Source organism: Amblyomma mixtum, chromosome 10 (assembly GCF_055824585.1).
Source record: "Amblyomma mixtum isolate Tamu chromosome 10, ASM5582458v1, whole genome shotgun sequence".
Lineage (NCBI taxonomy): Eukaryota > Metazoa > Arthropoda > Arachnida > Ixodida > Ixodidae > Amblyomma > Amblyomma mixtum.
Window position 1 is genome coordinate 144,211,809 of NC_143021.1, and position 15,860 is coordinate 144,227,668.

The following is a 15,860-nucleotide window of genomic DNA, read 5'->3' on the forward strand; positions in this document are numbered from 1 at the left end:
GCAGTCCTAAACAGGCTCCGTGCTTCGCACGTACGGAAAACTTCTAGGCTCTAACCGAGACCGCCGGTCGATGAGTAAGATTTTCCGAAGTCGTATCTCTGTGTGAGATAAGTCGCAACGAGGCTCCGTGCTTAGCACGTACGGAAAACTTCTAGGCTCTAACCGAGACCGCCGGTCGATGAGTAAGATTTTCCCCGAAGTTGTCTCTGTGTGAGATAGTATCTCTGTGTGAAATAGCATCTCTGTGTGAGATAAGTACCCTCTAAGTTACAGTACTTGAACGTCTGTGTGACTTCACGCTTCTGCAACTGAGTTTGCCTTGTATATACTCTGTAAATATAATTTCCCTTTCGTACCGTCTGCTTCTGGACTCCTGTGCTTCAAAACACCACCGAACTACTCACGTTTGGAGGAGGCTGAACTCCCCCGAAGAAAAGCAAATGAACCTGAAGAAGGAAGAGAATTTACTCGGCCACTGAATATCGGTAATAAGATTTCTCTGTGACAGGTGCCGAGCGCTTTCAGGCAGCGCCGGCGGAAGCGGCGTTGTTCGACTCTCCCTAGAACTTTGTACAGCAGTCAGGTTCGACAGTTGGAGACGACGCGGATAAATGTTTAAATGTCAGTGTTCTGCATTTCACGCCGCGCATTCTTGCGCACCGACCGCGACGGTATTGCCATTCGAGCTTCAGGCGAATGTTTGTTTATCCCGCGCAGGGTAATTTTGCTGACTCTTTCCTTATGAGGTCACAATCTGTAATGATCTAGTTTGTGTTTATTGGCTTGCTCGGCCATTCGAAATTATCACTCCAGTTGAGGCGCGTGCGTGTTATTTTCTTTCACGCGGCAAAATCTTTTATTTCGTTTCAGTGAAACTTCCGTTGTCAAGCATCAATGACTTCATTGAGAAGAAATTTGAGATCTCCCGGCTTTTGATAGAAGGGGAGGCTGTCTATGACGCAAAGCACGTAGTGGTGTGAAGCGTGAAGCTTTGCAAAGACGATGAAGTCACATTTGTTGGGTTTATCCTTGACCTCCGCTGTCAACAAACACCCTCACGAGCTGGAGATAGAAATAAAAGGAAGGAGAGTGACTGCTGCATCTTGCACTTGCAAAGCAGGTGGTGATGAAAACTTTTAATTACTAAAATAGAGTTTGGGAGCCACAGAGTGGCCCCGCTACATGGTCGGCGTCCCTAGTCCGGGACACCGCATGACAATGCCCCGTCTCTCGCCCGTTTCACCAGAGCACTTTGGAACTCAAGCGAGGAGCAGTTGAGCAGGGCAGTCTCCCATGCCTCTCTGGAAGGGGTAGGGGAAGGGTGGAGGTGGGGATTTTGAGTACATGCCCACATCATGTGGAAGATATCACAAGTCTCCCCACAGTGCGGGCATCGCCCATCCGTGTTAGGATCGTAATGCTTTAAGATTGCAGGACGGAGTAGAGTACCTGTCTGCAGGCGCCTTAAAGTTCGCTCCTCTGTCTTACTCAGCCCCTTTGCAGGGGCCGGGAAAAGGCGGTGGATGTCGCTATAATGCGTTATAAATTCCCTGAATCGCAGCAGCGGCTGGTTAGTCTCCGAGCCAGAAGAGCTGGGATGAGGAGCCCGGTGAGTAAGCGCTCGGGCAGCCGCGTCAACGGCCTTATTACCTCGTAAGCCCTGGTGGCCAGGAGCACAAATGATTCTTTTGGGTGTTTGGATAAGTGGCAGTCCGTCTTAGAATACAAGCAGCTAAGGGGGAGATCTCCCCTGCCAAGTAATGATCACATGCTTTTCGGGAGTCCGTAATGATGATTCTCGAATTGGCGTGGGCGGCAGCAGGCGCTATCGCTACTTCCTCGGCTGGCATTGAATTCGGGGCTCGAAAAGAGAGTCCATCAACGTGCATTTCCTGGTGGACGACAGCGGCCGTGTAAAAGGCGATGGCCCTGCTACGTCTACATAATACACACCGGGTCGGGAGCCGTGTTGTCTCTCAAGAGCCCGACCCGCGCTTGTCGCCTGTTTACGTGCATGTCGGTTTCCATGTTACGGGGGAGCGGGGAGACCCAGAGCATATGGCGCCAAAGTACTGGGATACGCTCCGCCTCCTCTGGAGTGCAGTCGTGTTGGATGTGTAAGCGGTTTAGCAGGCGGCGCCCAGGGGCCGTCTGCATGAGCCGCGTGTATTGGTTCACGAGGTGGGCCTCCCGCAGCTCCTGGTAGGAGTTTAGCACCCCCAATGCCTTGAGTTTGGCATTAGAGGTAGCCACCGGGAGATCCAGGGCTCGCTTAGTTGCCTTGCGGATGATGGCGTCTATTCGCGCCTCGTCTTGCTTAGTAGTGCGGAGATATGGCACGGCGTAGAGGATCCGGCTAGTCACGAAGGCATAGACGAGCCGAAGCGTGTCCCTGCCCCGCAGACCGCCCCGCTTGTTGGAAACGCGGAGGATCATGCGCCCTACCTGTTCGCTATACTCTCTTGAGTTTCAGAATGGTGGAGTCCGGTCTGAGTCTGTGGTGAATGAAAAGGCCCAGAATACGGAGCTCCTCCACCTCTCTTATAGGACCTCCTGACAGAGATGCAAATTGCTGTCCTATCCTTTGGGTTCACTCTGACATGCAAAAGCTCTGATTTCGCTGGAGCACATTGGAGCCCACAGTCATTAGCATGCGCGTCGACTATGGAAGCGGCCTGCTGAAGGCGGGCCTCCATGTCCCCAAGGCTCCCCTCAGTGGTCCAAATTATAATGTCATCTGCGTATAACGCGTGTTGAATGCCTTCCACCCGGGCTAGTTGGCTTGGGAGGCGCATCATAGCTATGTTGAACAGGAGCGGTGATAACACCGCTCCCTGAGGGGTACCCCGTTTTCCCATCATGTAAGGGCCGTATTCCTCGCCCTCAATCCGAAGAAAGGCCTGGCGACTAGTCAAGAAATCTCTTACATACGCGTAGGCCCTAGCCCCACAATCGGTAGAACTCAAGTTGGCCAGGATGCTTCCGTGTTTAACATTGTCGAAAGTCCCTTTCAGATCAAGGGCGATGATGGCTTTGTCATTGTGTTGCATAGTTGTGGGTCGTATTACATCCCTGTGCAGCTGGAGAAGGACATCCTGTGCAGACATGTGGGGGCGAAACCCGAACATGGTGACTGCAAAGAAGGCCTTACTCTCCAGGTATGGAGAGAGGCGATCCCGAACCATCGTCTCCATAAACTTGCCCGCACATGAGGTCAATGATATGGGCCTCAGGTTGTCCGTATTCACGGCCTTACCTGTTTTAGGGATAAACGTCACAAGTGACGTTTTCCACTCGGGAGGGAGTGGACGCCCGTCCCAGATCTGGTTTATGTATTCTAATAAATGGAGGTAGGCTGAGTCCGGTAGGTTCGCCAACAGGTTCGCTGTTATGTGATCCCGTCCCGGAGCCGTACCCCGGCGCATTTTTGCTAAGGCCGCCTTAAGGTCGTGCAACTCAAAAGGGGCATCAAGTGTTTCATTAGGCCTGCCAGAGTACATGTACTCAGGCCCAGGCGGGTCCTCCGTACGACAGAGAGATCTGTCGCACAGATTGTCCGCAAGTTGCGCCGTCGTACCTTGATACCCTTGCAGAGCCCGCCGGAGCTGCTTTTGCGTCTCCCCTCTCGTTTGGGAGGGGTCGATTAGACTGCGAAAGAGAGGCCACGTCCCCTTCTAGCTCATCTGATGAGCTGCGGCGTCGCAGCGTGCTATCGAATTTGAATCTGAGAGTTCGGCAGCATACGCTGCAGCTTGCTCTGTGAATTTGGCTATGCGGTCGCGTAATTTAATTGCGATTAGTTTTCTGCTTTTTCCACCGTTTAGTTAAGCTCCGGCGCGCCTCCCTCAAATGCAGGAGGTGGGTGTCCACTGCGGGGATCTCTTCCGTGGTTTGTAGTGTTGTGACGTGTTGTTTCTGAATGTTGTATATGTGGTTAGCCCACTCCGCGTAGCCGCCGGAAAATAGTACGGGAGGGATAGTGTGATTTTGGAATTTGTGCCAATCGGTCAGCTTGGCCTGACCCCATTTTTTGCGCGCTGCCTTCGCCATGAGTGTAATCCGGAGAAGGAGGTGATCGCTGCCTAGAGAATCTCCCAAGTTCTCCCAAGCAGCCGCTCTAGCATTTTTAACGAAAGGTCTGGACACGTGTCGCGGGTTACCGAATTCCCCACTCGGGTGGGATCCGCCGGGTCCGTGAGCAACGTGAGGCTGAGGGTGGAGATGAGCTCGGCCAGCTTACGTCCTCTTGCCTGTTCGAAGTGGTCTCCAACGATCACTAGAAGCTCTTTGGCTGCCATTTTTATCGCGCGAAGGAAGATTTCATTAAAAGTTACGCGCGGCTTATGCGGAGGGCAGTGTCACCCAGACTTCGCGCACTTTTACGTGGGAAGCTCCCAGACACCCTTAGAACGTGTGGGGGTAGCGGTCTCGGACTCAAAGGAGATGCCCTCGACTCAGCGTGGCAAACTCAGCGGAGACCAGCTGCCAAGTGACAAGAGGTTTTTGGGCGTTCGGTGCCCAGCTTTCGCTGGTCGCAAGCCAGAGAATGGGTCGGAGCCAAAGGTTCACAAAACAAAACAAGTTTATATAGCAAAGAGACGATACAGAGGGTTTCACAAACACTAGTACAAACACATACCAAGTGATTAACAAACAATGCAATTCGTGCAAAGTTAAACTCGAGAGAGAATACGATTCAAAGGAAATATTGCACCTAAAGTGCACTAAAACAGGAGAGAGAGGTAAACAAGCAAAACACAATTTGTTCACCGGGCACTGCGGCAGTCCGACGACCAGAGTTCCACGACGATGCCGTCCCGCAGACTGGCGACCGTTGCCTCGTTGGTCCGATGCTGGCCGAGTGGTGTTTTCCCCGGGAGTCGAACGGGCGCGCTTCGATGAAGCTTAAACGGCGGTCCGGACTGACTGATAGCTGTCAACGTCCTCTTTTATAGGCTCGCTCTCCCGTCTGTTTGTTGTTCGCGCCCGAGTAGGCGCGCACATACACGCGGCATTGGCAGTGCTGTCTCCCTTTCCTCTTCTCACCGGCCGCGCGTCCCCATTGGTCAGAGGTCGGGGGTCGCATCTCGAAGTTTCGAGCGTGTTCTTGAGTGGCGCCGACGCCGACGGGCGAGGGGGACGTGTCTTAGTGCACGCAAGGCTACGCCCTTTCCCCCCGTCAGCTGTAGAACCGACTCGCATGTTCGAGAATAATCGGCGGGGATGACTCATTTCCTCAGCGCACGCCGTGGCGGTGGAGAGAGAGGCACGCGCTCGGCGGAGCTTTCCCTCTCTCCCGTTGGGCTCGCGCCGGCGAGACGCCGTGCGCGCGGCGGTTTTTCTTTCTTTGTTTCTAAAATGCGCCGAATTTTGTGACACTGCCCCTTCCTTTAAGAATATTGTGTAACAATATTCACAAAACACAAAATTCGCGCGCCCATGCATGCGCTCACAAAGTCAGTGGCGAATGCTAACGTACATACTACAATACCTTGATGCTTTCACATACATAACACAGTGCAATAGACAGAGTGCACTCCAAACTTCACAACACTTCAAAGCACGCCGCGTTTCGGCGGTACAATTCGCGCGCACATACATGCGCTCACAAACTGCATATGAAAATACATACATCAATACTACGATGTTTTTACATACAAAACTCAATGCAATGTTCATAATCCCCATAAAAACACGCTGCGTTTGGGCAGTGCATTAACACGACATTGCATACAGGAGGCACACAAGTATGTGGCACACCTTCGCCTATACTCCCAATTTCGTCTTACTGGGTTCAGGCCGAACAGGCTGGCCCTGTTCTAGAATTGGGGAGCACTTCTGGCTCTCCTTCCTACGCGACTCTTTCGCTCTGTCAATGTCTGCCTCTTGGCTTTCTGCCCTGGGAAATTCTTTCATATCCCAAGCATACAAAAAGTTTTCGGGGCGGCATGCACATGCGAACAAGACAATCGACATGTTCCAAGGCACTTGCATCATAACGCAGAGGCTCACGATAAGAACCGGTGTGAACACACTCCTGGTCTCCTTCCCGAATTCGACAGTGCGGCAGGAAAACAGCCGAAGCAAGGTGCCGATCAGGACTAGAATCGTTTCTAAAGCCTGCCTTACGCTGAACTTAGCAGAAATTCTAGACTCGTTGTTTCCACGTGTCCTTCTTTGGCTTTTCCTTCCTTCCTTCGGCATTCGTGCTCCGCTGCGGCCACTTGCTGGCTTATCCTCTAGCTTCTCACCGCTGTTTCCTTTGTTTCCGCATGTTTCTTGCGAAGAAGGCTTCTCTTGCGCGGAACGTTCCTGCGCTACATTTTGCCGTTCTTCCTTCTTCGGTGATTCTTTCATTTCTTCCTTTCTTGCGCTAGCTCGCTCGCGCTTCCTTCGCCGCCTTTTTCCCTGTCGATCGCTGCGACGCTCTGGCGTGCAGGATTCCGATTTTTCTCCCTCGCGGCTACCGTCTGGGTCCTTGGGAAATTTTGCCCCCTTGATGTTACCCAATATGAGGTCGTATATGGGGCGTTCCATGCAAAGTGCAGTGAGTTTACCGCTGTAGTAGGGAGTCTGCACCTGTACTCTAGCTTCTGGTAAGCGCTGAAAGGATCCGTCTACTAGCCGTACAAGGCTCTTCGTTCCAGTGAGATCCTTATCTCGCACCAAGCCTCGCTTTATGATGACCGCGCTGCTTCCTGTGTCTCGCAGCACTGAAATTCTTCGCGGCCCTACTTTCCCTTCCGAGACAGGCATCCTGTGCATTCCGCCTTCAGGTCGCGTGTTCACTACGGCGTTCACGACGGGCACCTTCTTGCCGTTCTTCAGCTCGACAAAGCCGTTTTCGTCTTCTTCCTCCAGGTGGTCACCTGAGGAGGCCCGCACGCACGATACCTGGGGAGCGGACTTGCCCGGGCTGGAACAAGCCGCGGCTTTGTGTCCCTTCTGGCCGCACTTAAAACAAGCTGTCGGGCTACCGTTCGCAGCGCTGTTGCGGCAGTTAGATGCGTAGTGGCCTGTCTTATTACACAGGTAGCACTTCGGTGGAGGCTTTGGGCTGGATCGAGTATCGCGGCTGTCGGATTTCTCTGCGCTTTCAGAATTTGCATTCTTAACTTTACTCAGGTTAGTTCCTCCTTGGGCTTCAAGAAATTGGACGGCAAGTTCTAGCATTTCAGAGAGGGTCTTGGCCCTTCTCTCCTTGAGGTATAGCGCCAGGTTCGGGTGACAACTGCTCAGGAATTGTTCCTTGATCAGCAGCTCGCGGAGTGCACTGTACTCCTGTGCGATTTCCGACAGTTCCGTCCACCGATCAAAATAGTGGCTTAATCGCGCCACATATTGGGTTGCCGTTTCTCCGTCTGTGGGCTTTGCTGTCCGGAATTTGTCCCGAAATCCCTCGGTGGTGAGTCGGAATCTTTTAAGCAAAGCGGCTTTCACCTTGCCATAACTTGCTGCGTCTTCAGGAGACAGTCGCCCGAATACACCTAGTGCTTCGCCACTCAGACACGTGCTTAGAACGGTGGCGCGCTCACTGTCTGACCAATTCTGGCTCACTGCGATCCCTTCGAATCGCTTAAGGAATGCGTCGAGATCGTCCCTTCTTTCATCAAATTTTGGAAGCAACCTGCTGGCATCTATACGCAAGCTGCTACCTTCCTCTCTAGTGCTCTGAACTACAGCTGACTGATTCGCACCACGTTGCAGTTCCAGTTTCGCGGCAAGCAGCTTCATTTCGCGTTCAAATTCTCTTTCTTTTTCTTTCTCCGCTTCTTCTCGAGCCTTCTGCCTTTCCTTTTCAATTCTCTCTCTTTCTTTTTCGGCTTCTTCCCGAGCCCTCTCTCTTTCTTTTTCGGCTTCTTCCCGAGCCCTCTCTCTTTCTTTCTCGGCCTTCTCTCTTTCCTGGTCCACCCATTTACGCAGTTCGGCTCCGGTCATCCCCATCTGGAGACCGGCCTCTACTAGCTCCTTTAGCTCCTTAAAGCTCATATTTGGAGACCGAACTCTACATTCAAGGCAATGAATACCTCTACACGGTGAACATCACTAACCGCTTCGGCGCGGCACCTCACAATATCGCTCTGCTGCTAACACTCGTTTACGATTCGTAAACTCCTTCTGACTCTTTCTCCGTTCTCTGTGCTTGCAACACCAAACGTCCTGTCGCGGACGCCAGAATATATTGTCACCCAGACTTCGCGCACTTTTACGTGGGAAGCTCCCAGACACCCTTAGAACGTGTGGGGGTAGCGGTCTCGGACTCAAAGGAGATGCCCTCGACTCAGCGTGGCAAACTCAGCGGAGACCAGCTGCCAAGTGACAAGAGGTTTTTGGGCGTTCGGTGCCCAGCTTTCGCTGGTCGCAAGCCAGAGAATGGGTCGGAGCCAAAGGTTCAAAAAACAAAACAAGTTTATATAGCAAAGAGACGATACAGAGGGTTTCACAAACACTAGTACAAACACATTCCAAGTGATTAACAAACAATGCAATTCGTGCAAAGTTAAACTCGAGAGAGAATACGATTCAAAGGAAATATTACACCTAAAGTGCACTAAAACAGGAGAGAGAGGTAAACAAGCAAAACACAATTTGTTCACCGGGCACTGCGGCAGTCCGACGACCAGAGTTCCACGACGATGCCGTCCCGCAGACTGGCGACCGTTGCCTCGTTGGTCCGATGCTGGCCGAGTGGTGTTTTCCCCGGGAGTCGAACGGGCGCGCTTCGATGAAGCTTAAACGGCGGTCCGGACTGACTGATAGCTGTCAACGTCCTCTTTTATAGGCTCGCTCTCCCGTCTGTTTGTTGTTCGCGCCCGAGTAGGCGCGCACATACACGCGGCATTGGCAGTGCTGTCTCCCTTTCCTCTTCTCACCGGCCGCGCGTCCCCATTGGTCAGAGGTCGGGGGTCGCATCTCGAAGTTTCGAGCGTGTTCTTGAGTGGCGCCGACGCCGACGGGCGAGGGGGACGTGTCTTAGTGCACGCAAGGCTACGCCCTTTCCCCCCGTCAGCTGTAGAACCGACTCGCATGTTCGAGAATAATCGGCGGGGATGACTCATTTCCTCAGCGCACGCCGTGGCGGTGGAGAGAGAGGCACGCGCTCGGCAGAGCTTTCCCTCTCTCCCGTTGGGCTCGCGCCGGCGAGACGCCGTGCGCGCGGCGGTTTTTCTTTCTTTGTTTCTAAAATGCGCCGAATTTTGTGACAGGCAGTATATGTTGAGGATATGTATTGACGGGTCGCGGCGTCTGAGAGGCAGTACCCGGACCATTGTATATTCTTGCTTGGTACTAGTCTAAGTCGACCTGAACCCCGGTGTAAGCCTTATTCACCAGGATGCACGTAGAGAGGCCCCCCTGAAAGGTGCTGTAGCCTGATAATTTAGCGTCTATGCCGGGCTCCTGCAGGGCAACGAGTGCCGGCATGTCACCTAGGGACTGCAGGTAAAGCTGGAGGTGTGACCGTTTTTTCCAAGCTCTGAAACCCCTGCAGTTCGATTGTATGATTTCGAATTTTTCAAGGTTTTTATCATTCCTATTAGATGTGCTAGCCATCTTGTGTTATTTATTTACGGGCGAGCGGACTAGCTCTGGCCGGGAGCCAGCGCAACCCCAGCGAGGGGCCGCACCGACCCAACAGCTGCCGAGCCTGAACCGTGTTCCTTCGCTGCCTGGCGGGAGGCTGTCTTACGTTTGAGGTGAGGGGAATCGCAGCTAGTGGCGTTCTTAATTTGGGTGCTGACCCAGGGCTGCACGGCTTTAAGGACCGAGTCAGTGACCTGGGCCATAAGGTCGGGAAGTGCTTGCGTTAAAGCTGCCTTGCGTTAAATCTGCCCCCGTCTGGCGCATTGATGCGACGCGCTTTCCAAGCGGATTATCACCGTTTATATAAATGCGATTCTCTGCTGTCGCTCTCATGTAAACGCGGTAATAATCTACTTTGAGATGACTAACTCTTTCTACGCGGTTTCCCATTAGGTACTTCTGATGTCGATGGGAAAAATATGGGCTTTGAATATGTTCTGCAAATGGCTCAAAAGCTGCTCTGGCGGCCGTCGCAATCTGGTTTATTTTCCGGCTGTGTGTCCGACGAGCTGAGTGGCGGTCCCAGCGATTGGTTCTAGGGGTGGCGGACGGACTTCCGTATACCAAAAAAGAAAAAAAAGAAACAATGATTTTTTTATTTACACTCTATTTGTACAACAATTTTTGTGCACTATGTCGTTGAAAAATTGAAAAATCAATTGCGAACGATAAGGTGTTATACCATTACTCATGCTTTGGATGCTAATGGTTACGTGAACAATATTCATATGTAATTGATATCTATTTAGGATTTATATATGAATATCGCAAACGGAACCATTAACTTATATAATTCGTATATATTTACGCGGCGGTCGAATTTCGATCGAGGAAAAATTCTAACGGCCCTTGTAGTGTGCGATATCAGTGCACGTTAAAGAACCACAAGCGGTCGAAATTTCCAGAGCCCTCCGTTCCGGCGTCCCTCATACTGGTCGTTTACATGAGCCCGACAAAAGTCGGGTTAAGGGGGCTGTCGGGCCGAGAACCGGTTGTCGGGCTCATGTATACGCTAGGGGGTAGAGCTAAGGGACCGTCGAGTCGAGCTGGGCCAGCCCGACTGCAGGGGGTGGGTTGACTCTGCCCGACCCGGCTGGAAGGAGCATGTATACGCTGCCGCATAGGTTTAGCGCCGCCTCTCCTGCCTCCTCTCTTTCCTCCTCTCTGGTCTGGCTGGCGCTGATCAGGAACTCGGAGATATTTTTTCCAGATGTGCGCCGAACACCGCCATGTTGCTTTCCTCCTCTCTAGCTTGTTCGGAAAGGCGGTGTCCGTGCGTCCCGTGCGTTCTCTGCGGTTCTCCGTGTTTATTGTATACGGTTGCTTAGCTGTAGTAGCCCGATTTGGGTGTATGTGCGATTAAAGCTGAAACGAGGTCTTCGGGAAAGCACTGCGCAGTCGTCTGCTGTTCAAACAACTACAGGAAGCGAAGGCGGCTTGAAGCGGAGCAGTGTGAAGAACACAGAGAGCCACGGCGGCTGTGCGGTTGCGGGCTGTTTCAGCTACACATACCTTACACGCGAGCACCTACTGCTGATGTCGCTAAGATATGTGTCGTCTGTGACCCTTGCAAAATCAAAACATAATAATTTGGGTAAATGATGCAGCAGCATTGCGGGTTACGTGAAACATTTCTGTTATAACTGCCGACACTGGCGACTGATTATTAACGACACTGTAAACTTAGCTACTTGACAGTACTTCAAAGCCATGATGCATTGCACAAATGCCACAGCTTGCAGTAAATATCCGATAAACCAGCAGGACTTAAAAAACTGAGGGCCGCAGCTTTGACGTGTCCACCTTGCATCGTGACACCTCATCGACCAAATACTATTTTCAACTGACGCCATAATACAAAGCGCCGATTGTTTTAAAAAAAATGTGCCTATTAGGGACGTGCAATCAACAGGCACGCAGTGCCCACCCGACCACACGCATGCACTTTTTCGCTCTTTCGGCATTAATCAGAGGCCGCACCCGAGACGGACCAAACAGATACACTCCTCAGGAACTGTCACAACATGTGCACCAGTTTCGAGTGTGTAAATTATATCGCGTTCGAAGGCCAGATGCCTTTCTACTACATCCTTTTCCGAGTTTAGCGAAATGTCAGACGACGCGAAGCTCCACATCCAGTTTCCTCTGTTCCTGCGACACTTTGCTTCGACGCGCCGCGCCGACGGATGCACTGGCGCTCCGAAGAGCGCTGCCACACACTCGCATGTTCACGCTAAGAGTGGACCACCCTAAATTTGCAAGCTTCACCAGCTATTTTACCGTTAGTACGAGGTAATCAAGAAATTTATGCAAAGCCAAAAGCCGCAACAGAATTCTGTGCGCTTATGCGCTCCAGCGGTGCCTTCTCCATGTAGCACTACAGAAAGTACCGTTTTTCAGGACAGTGCAGAGGGTAAATGTAGTGAAAGACTTGGTCGAACGCAGTTTCAATCTGTTCGTGTCACCGGCGCAACGCAGGGCAGACCGCTTGAGCGCTTGACAGCAACACTGCTGTTAGCCCGGAACGGAGCGGTTTTTCTATTATAATTATAACTACAACATAGAAGCGCTCAGCAAGTTTCGTGCTCGCATTGATAAAAGTCTCCTTTATAGATACCAGAAAGCCGTTAAATGAATTTCGCACACTTGAGTAGAAGCGCACCTCCATTGTCGATTTTCGGCACAACTTGCAGGGAAACATCTGCGTTGCCGCTCGCCGAAGCAGGAACCATTTTGTTCACAGTTGCTGAGTGCATACAGTGCAACACTTTGCAGGTCAAAATCATGCAAAAATTAATACTCGGATAAGGCTGAACAGCGCGGTGAGTACTCGCTGCCTGTATGGCCACCCAAGCCAACATGGCGGCGAAATCAACCAGACGCAAGATGGCGCTGCTGTCGAAAGATGGAGCGCGCACCTCAGCGAAGCACTCGACAGCAAGCGACAGCGAAATCAAGACGTATATAAAGAATTGGAGCGGGAGATGCGCGGTATGGGTAATAATTTTACATGGGAACAGCTGCGCACCTGCTGGAAGAACATGAAGAAAAGGTTTACGCTTGTAAATATTGAAAAAGTCGTCCTTGTGTGACCTCCCGGGTAATTTATTCGCGGATTTTAGGAGCTGTTCGGATCGGACCAGTCGTCGCTCAGTCTTGAACGAGACCATTTTGACGTGAGGCTTCGGAAGCGGCGGAAGCGAACGTTTTGACGTTACATCAAGTACCATGTTGTGCACATTCGTCCATGAAACTAAAACCTCCATGAAATAGAGCTGATTCAAACATAACATGAAGCTCAACGCAGCAGCGGAGACACCCATTGTAAATCAAACCGAGCCGCGGCCGGCTTCGAAGGGAGCGCGCACGCGAACGTGCAAACCAGCCGACGGGAAAGAGCACCAGTCCGGAAAGGGAACTTTTCGTCAGCGCGTTCCTCCTCCTCTAGCATGCGTGTGGTTTGCTTGCTCGACGCTAGGGGTAGCGACGATCTCTGCCCGACCGGAAACCGGTTCATGTAAACGCGGTGGGGTCGGGTTGGTTAGCCCGACATCTGGCGCACCCCGACCCGACCCGCAACGTCGGGTTCCATGTATACGAGGCTATAGTTTGAGTCGCTTTGGGGCGTTAAAACCCCATAAGATACAGAAACAAAATTGTTGTGTCCCCTTATTGCTTTTGTGTGTGTGTTACCCCTGCAGTGTCCCGTCCGAACGGCCACTTGCCCCCTCTTCGCGCGCTGTCGCCGATGCCCCCCTCGGTGCGCCCCCGCATCCTCCTCCTGTTTTGGGAAGCCACTCCCTCCCAAGGACGCTTCTCCGCTCCCTCCTTTCTTCGGACGGCCAGTTCGGCTCCTGCTTCGGTCGACGCTGGTCGCACCCTCATCAGCTTTAAATAAACAAAGTCTTAAAGTACCGTGTGCGTCTTTCGCTGCATTGAACACAGCGACCGGACACGACAGTGGCGACGAGAAAGTGGATTCGACCCGCGCTACGCAACGCTATTGACAAGCCGTGGCTACGCGAGGGTTTCCCAATCAGATACCAGAATTCAACGGCTCATCGTGGTCATCGTGGGTTGGACGCCTTCAGTTCTACTTTGAAGCTAACAACATCACAGACCCAGCCTTGAAGAGAGCCAACCTGCTGACGCTGTGCGGGGAGCAGACCTACGATACTGTCTGCGCCCTTTTTCAGCCAAGCACACCAGCGGCAGTGTCTTACGACGGCATCGTATCAGCACTGCAAAAGCACTACGACCCAAGGCCATCCGAGGTCTACAGCCGGGCTCGCTTCCAACGACGAGATCAACTGGAAGGAGAAACTGTGAGCGCCTACGTAGCCGCGGTCAAGAAGCTCGCTGCCGACTGCAATTTTGGAACGCTGTCGACAACAGCTACCGGGCAGGAAAGAGACGCAGCTTCTTCTGCTAACACCTCCATGCTTCCCTTGGACGTGATGTTACGCGACAGATTTGTGTGCGGACTTACTGATGAGTCACTGCAGCAGCGCCTGTTCGCTGAGAAGGACCTCACATTCAGCAAAGCTTACGACATCGCCGTTCGAGCGGAGAGCGCCGGTCACCAGCAGAGAGAGATTCGCCGGAACACCGAGCCGGTACACCAAACAAGCAGTCAGGTGCGCAAACCTTCTGTTGTTGCAAAATCGGTTAAAAAGGCACAACGCTGCTGGCGGTGTGACGACCAACACAACCCCCAGGGATGTCGATTCCAGTCAGCCACGTGTAATTTTTGCCACAGGCGAGGGCATATCGAGAGAGCATGCATTACGAAACGGAGACTTGCCAAGATAAAGTCACCTTCCCAGCCTCATCACAGCGTCAACGCCTCAGAGAATACGCCGCTATCTGATCTCCATGGAACAACATCAGCAACACCATCTGTGTTGTACGACCTGAACACCATGAATCTCGGCACGCGACCGAAGATTTTTACAGAAGTAAGCGTACATCACCAGCTGATTAAGTTCGAGGTGGACTCCGGCGCAGCCTGTACTCTGATCAGTGAGGACACGTTCCGAACTTCATGGCCATCTGACGCACCCGCCCTGCAATAAGACGACACGCACCTGCGAGCGTGGTCAGGACAGAATCTGCCAATATTGGGCTCTGCCAACGTGCAGGTTAACTACAACGGCCAGACCCATACGCTACCTCTGCTTGTTGTGAAGGGCTCAGGATCAAGCCTTCTAGGGAGAAACTGGTTTTCTTCATTAGGCGTGACGATATGCGGCATACACCAGACGCCGAGCCAGAACATGGTTGAGCAACTGCAAGAGAAATACGAAAGAGTATTCTCGGAAGAGATTCCAGGAAACGAAGGGCCCCCGGTCACACTGGAGTTGTTGGACAACGCGCAACCAAACTTTCTGAAGGCCAGGCCGGTGCCGTTTGCTCTCCGAGCTTCAGTTGAAAAGGAGTTGGACAAACTGGAGCAGCATGGTGTCATCGAGCCGACGCAACATTCAGAATGGGCCACACCACTTGTCGTAGTTCACAAGAAGAACGGAACCATACGCCTCTGCGGAGACTACCGGAGCACCGTCAATCTTGCGACTAAAGCGTCTTCGTCCGACACCTGAAGAAGTATTCAGTGTGCTACGTGGCGCAAGAGTCTTCAGCACATTGGACCTCACCCAGGCGTATCAGCAGCTCAAGGTGAGCGAGTCATCTGCTGAGTTATTGGCAATCAACACACTGAAGGGCTTGTACAAAGTCAAGCGACTGCCTTTTGTCGTAGCTGCAGCCCCAGCCATATTTCAAAAATTCATGGAGACAGTTCTTCAGGGCCTCCCAGGAGTTTGTGTCTACCTTGATGATGTCATCATCAGTGGCACTTCCACTGAAGAGCATGCAGTGCGCCTAGAGCTCGTTCTCGAAAGGCTAGCAAACGCAAATTTGCGCATAAGCAAAGCGAAATGCTGTTTTGCGGTGCCAGAGGTGCAATTTCTGGGACACAGAATTGATGCATAAGGCATTCACCCTACCGAGGACAAAGTGCGAGCGATCACAGAAGCACGAGCTCCAACAAACAAGCAGGAGCTACAGGCTTTTCTCGGACTCTTGACGTTCTACGACCGGTTCTTGGAACAAAGAGCTACCGTGGCCAACGACTTATACCAACTCCTTCGGAAAGATGTGACATGGACATGGTCGCCACGCCATCAGCAGTCATTCGATGCCCTGAAAGACCTGATTCGAAGATGTACAGTCCTCCGCCACTACGACGAAAGGAAGCCTCTGCTTTTGGCTTGCGACGC

General features: G+C 52.2%; 1 protein-coding gene across 1 annotated transcript; it reads right to left on the reverse strand.

The window, feature by feature from the left end:
- Positions 1-1,042: 1,042 nt before the first annotated feature.
- On the reverse strand, positions 1,043-8,294 carry LOC149327182 (uncharacterized). Its single transcript, XM_089564809.1, has 2 exons — positions 6,468-8,294; positions 1,043-1,062 (listed from the first exon to the last, which is right to left on the reverse strand). The coding sequence occupies exons 1-2, from the start codon at positions 7,987-7,989 to the stop codon at positions 1,043-1,045; spliced, it is 1,542 nt and encodes a 513-aa protein (XP_089420935.1). The 5' UTR covers positions 7,990-8,294.
- Positions 8,295-15,860: the final 7,566 nt, after the last annotated feature.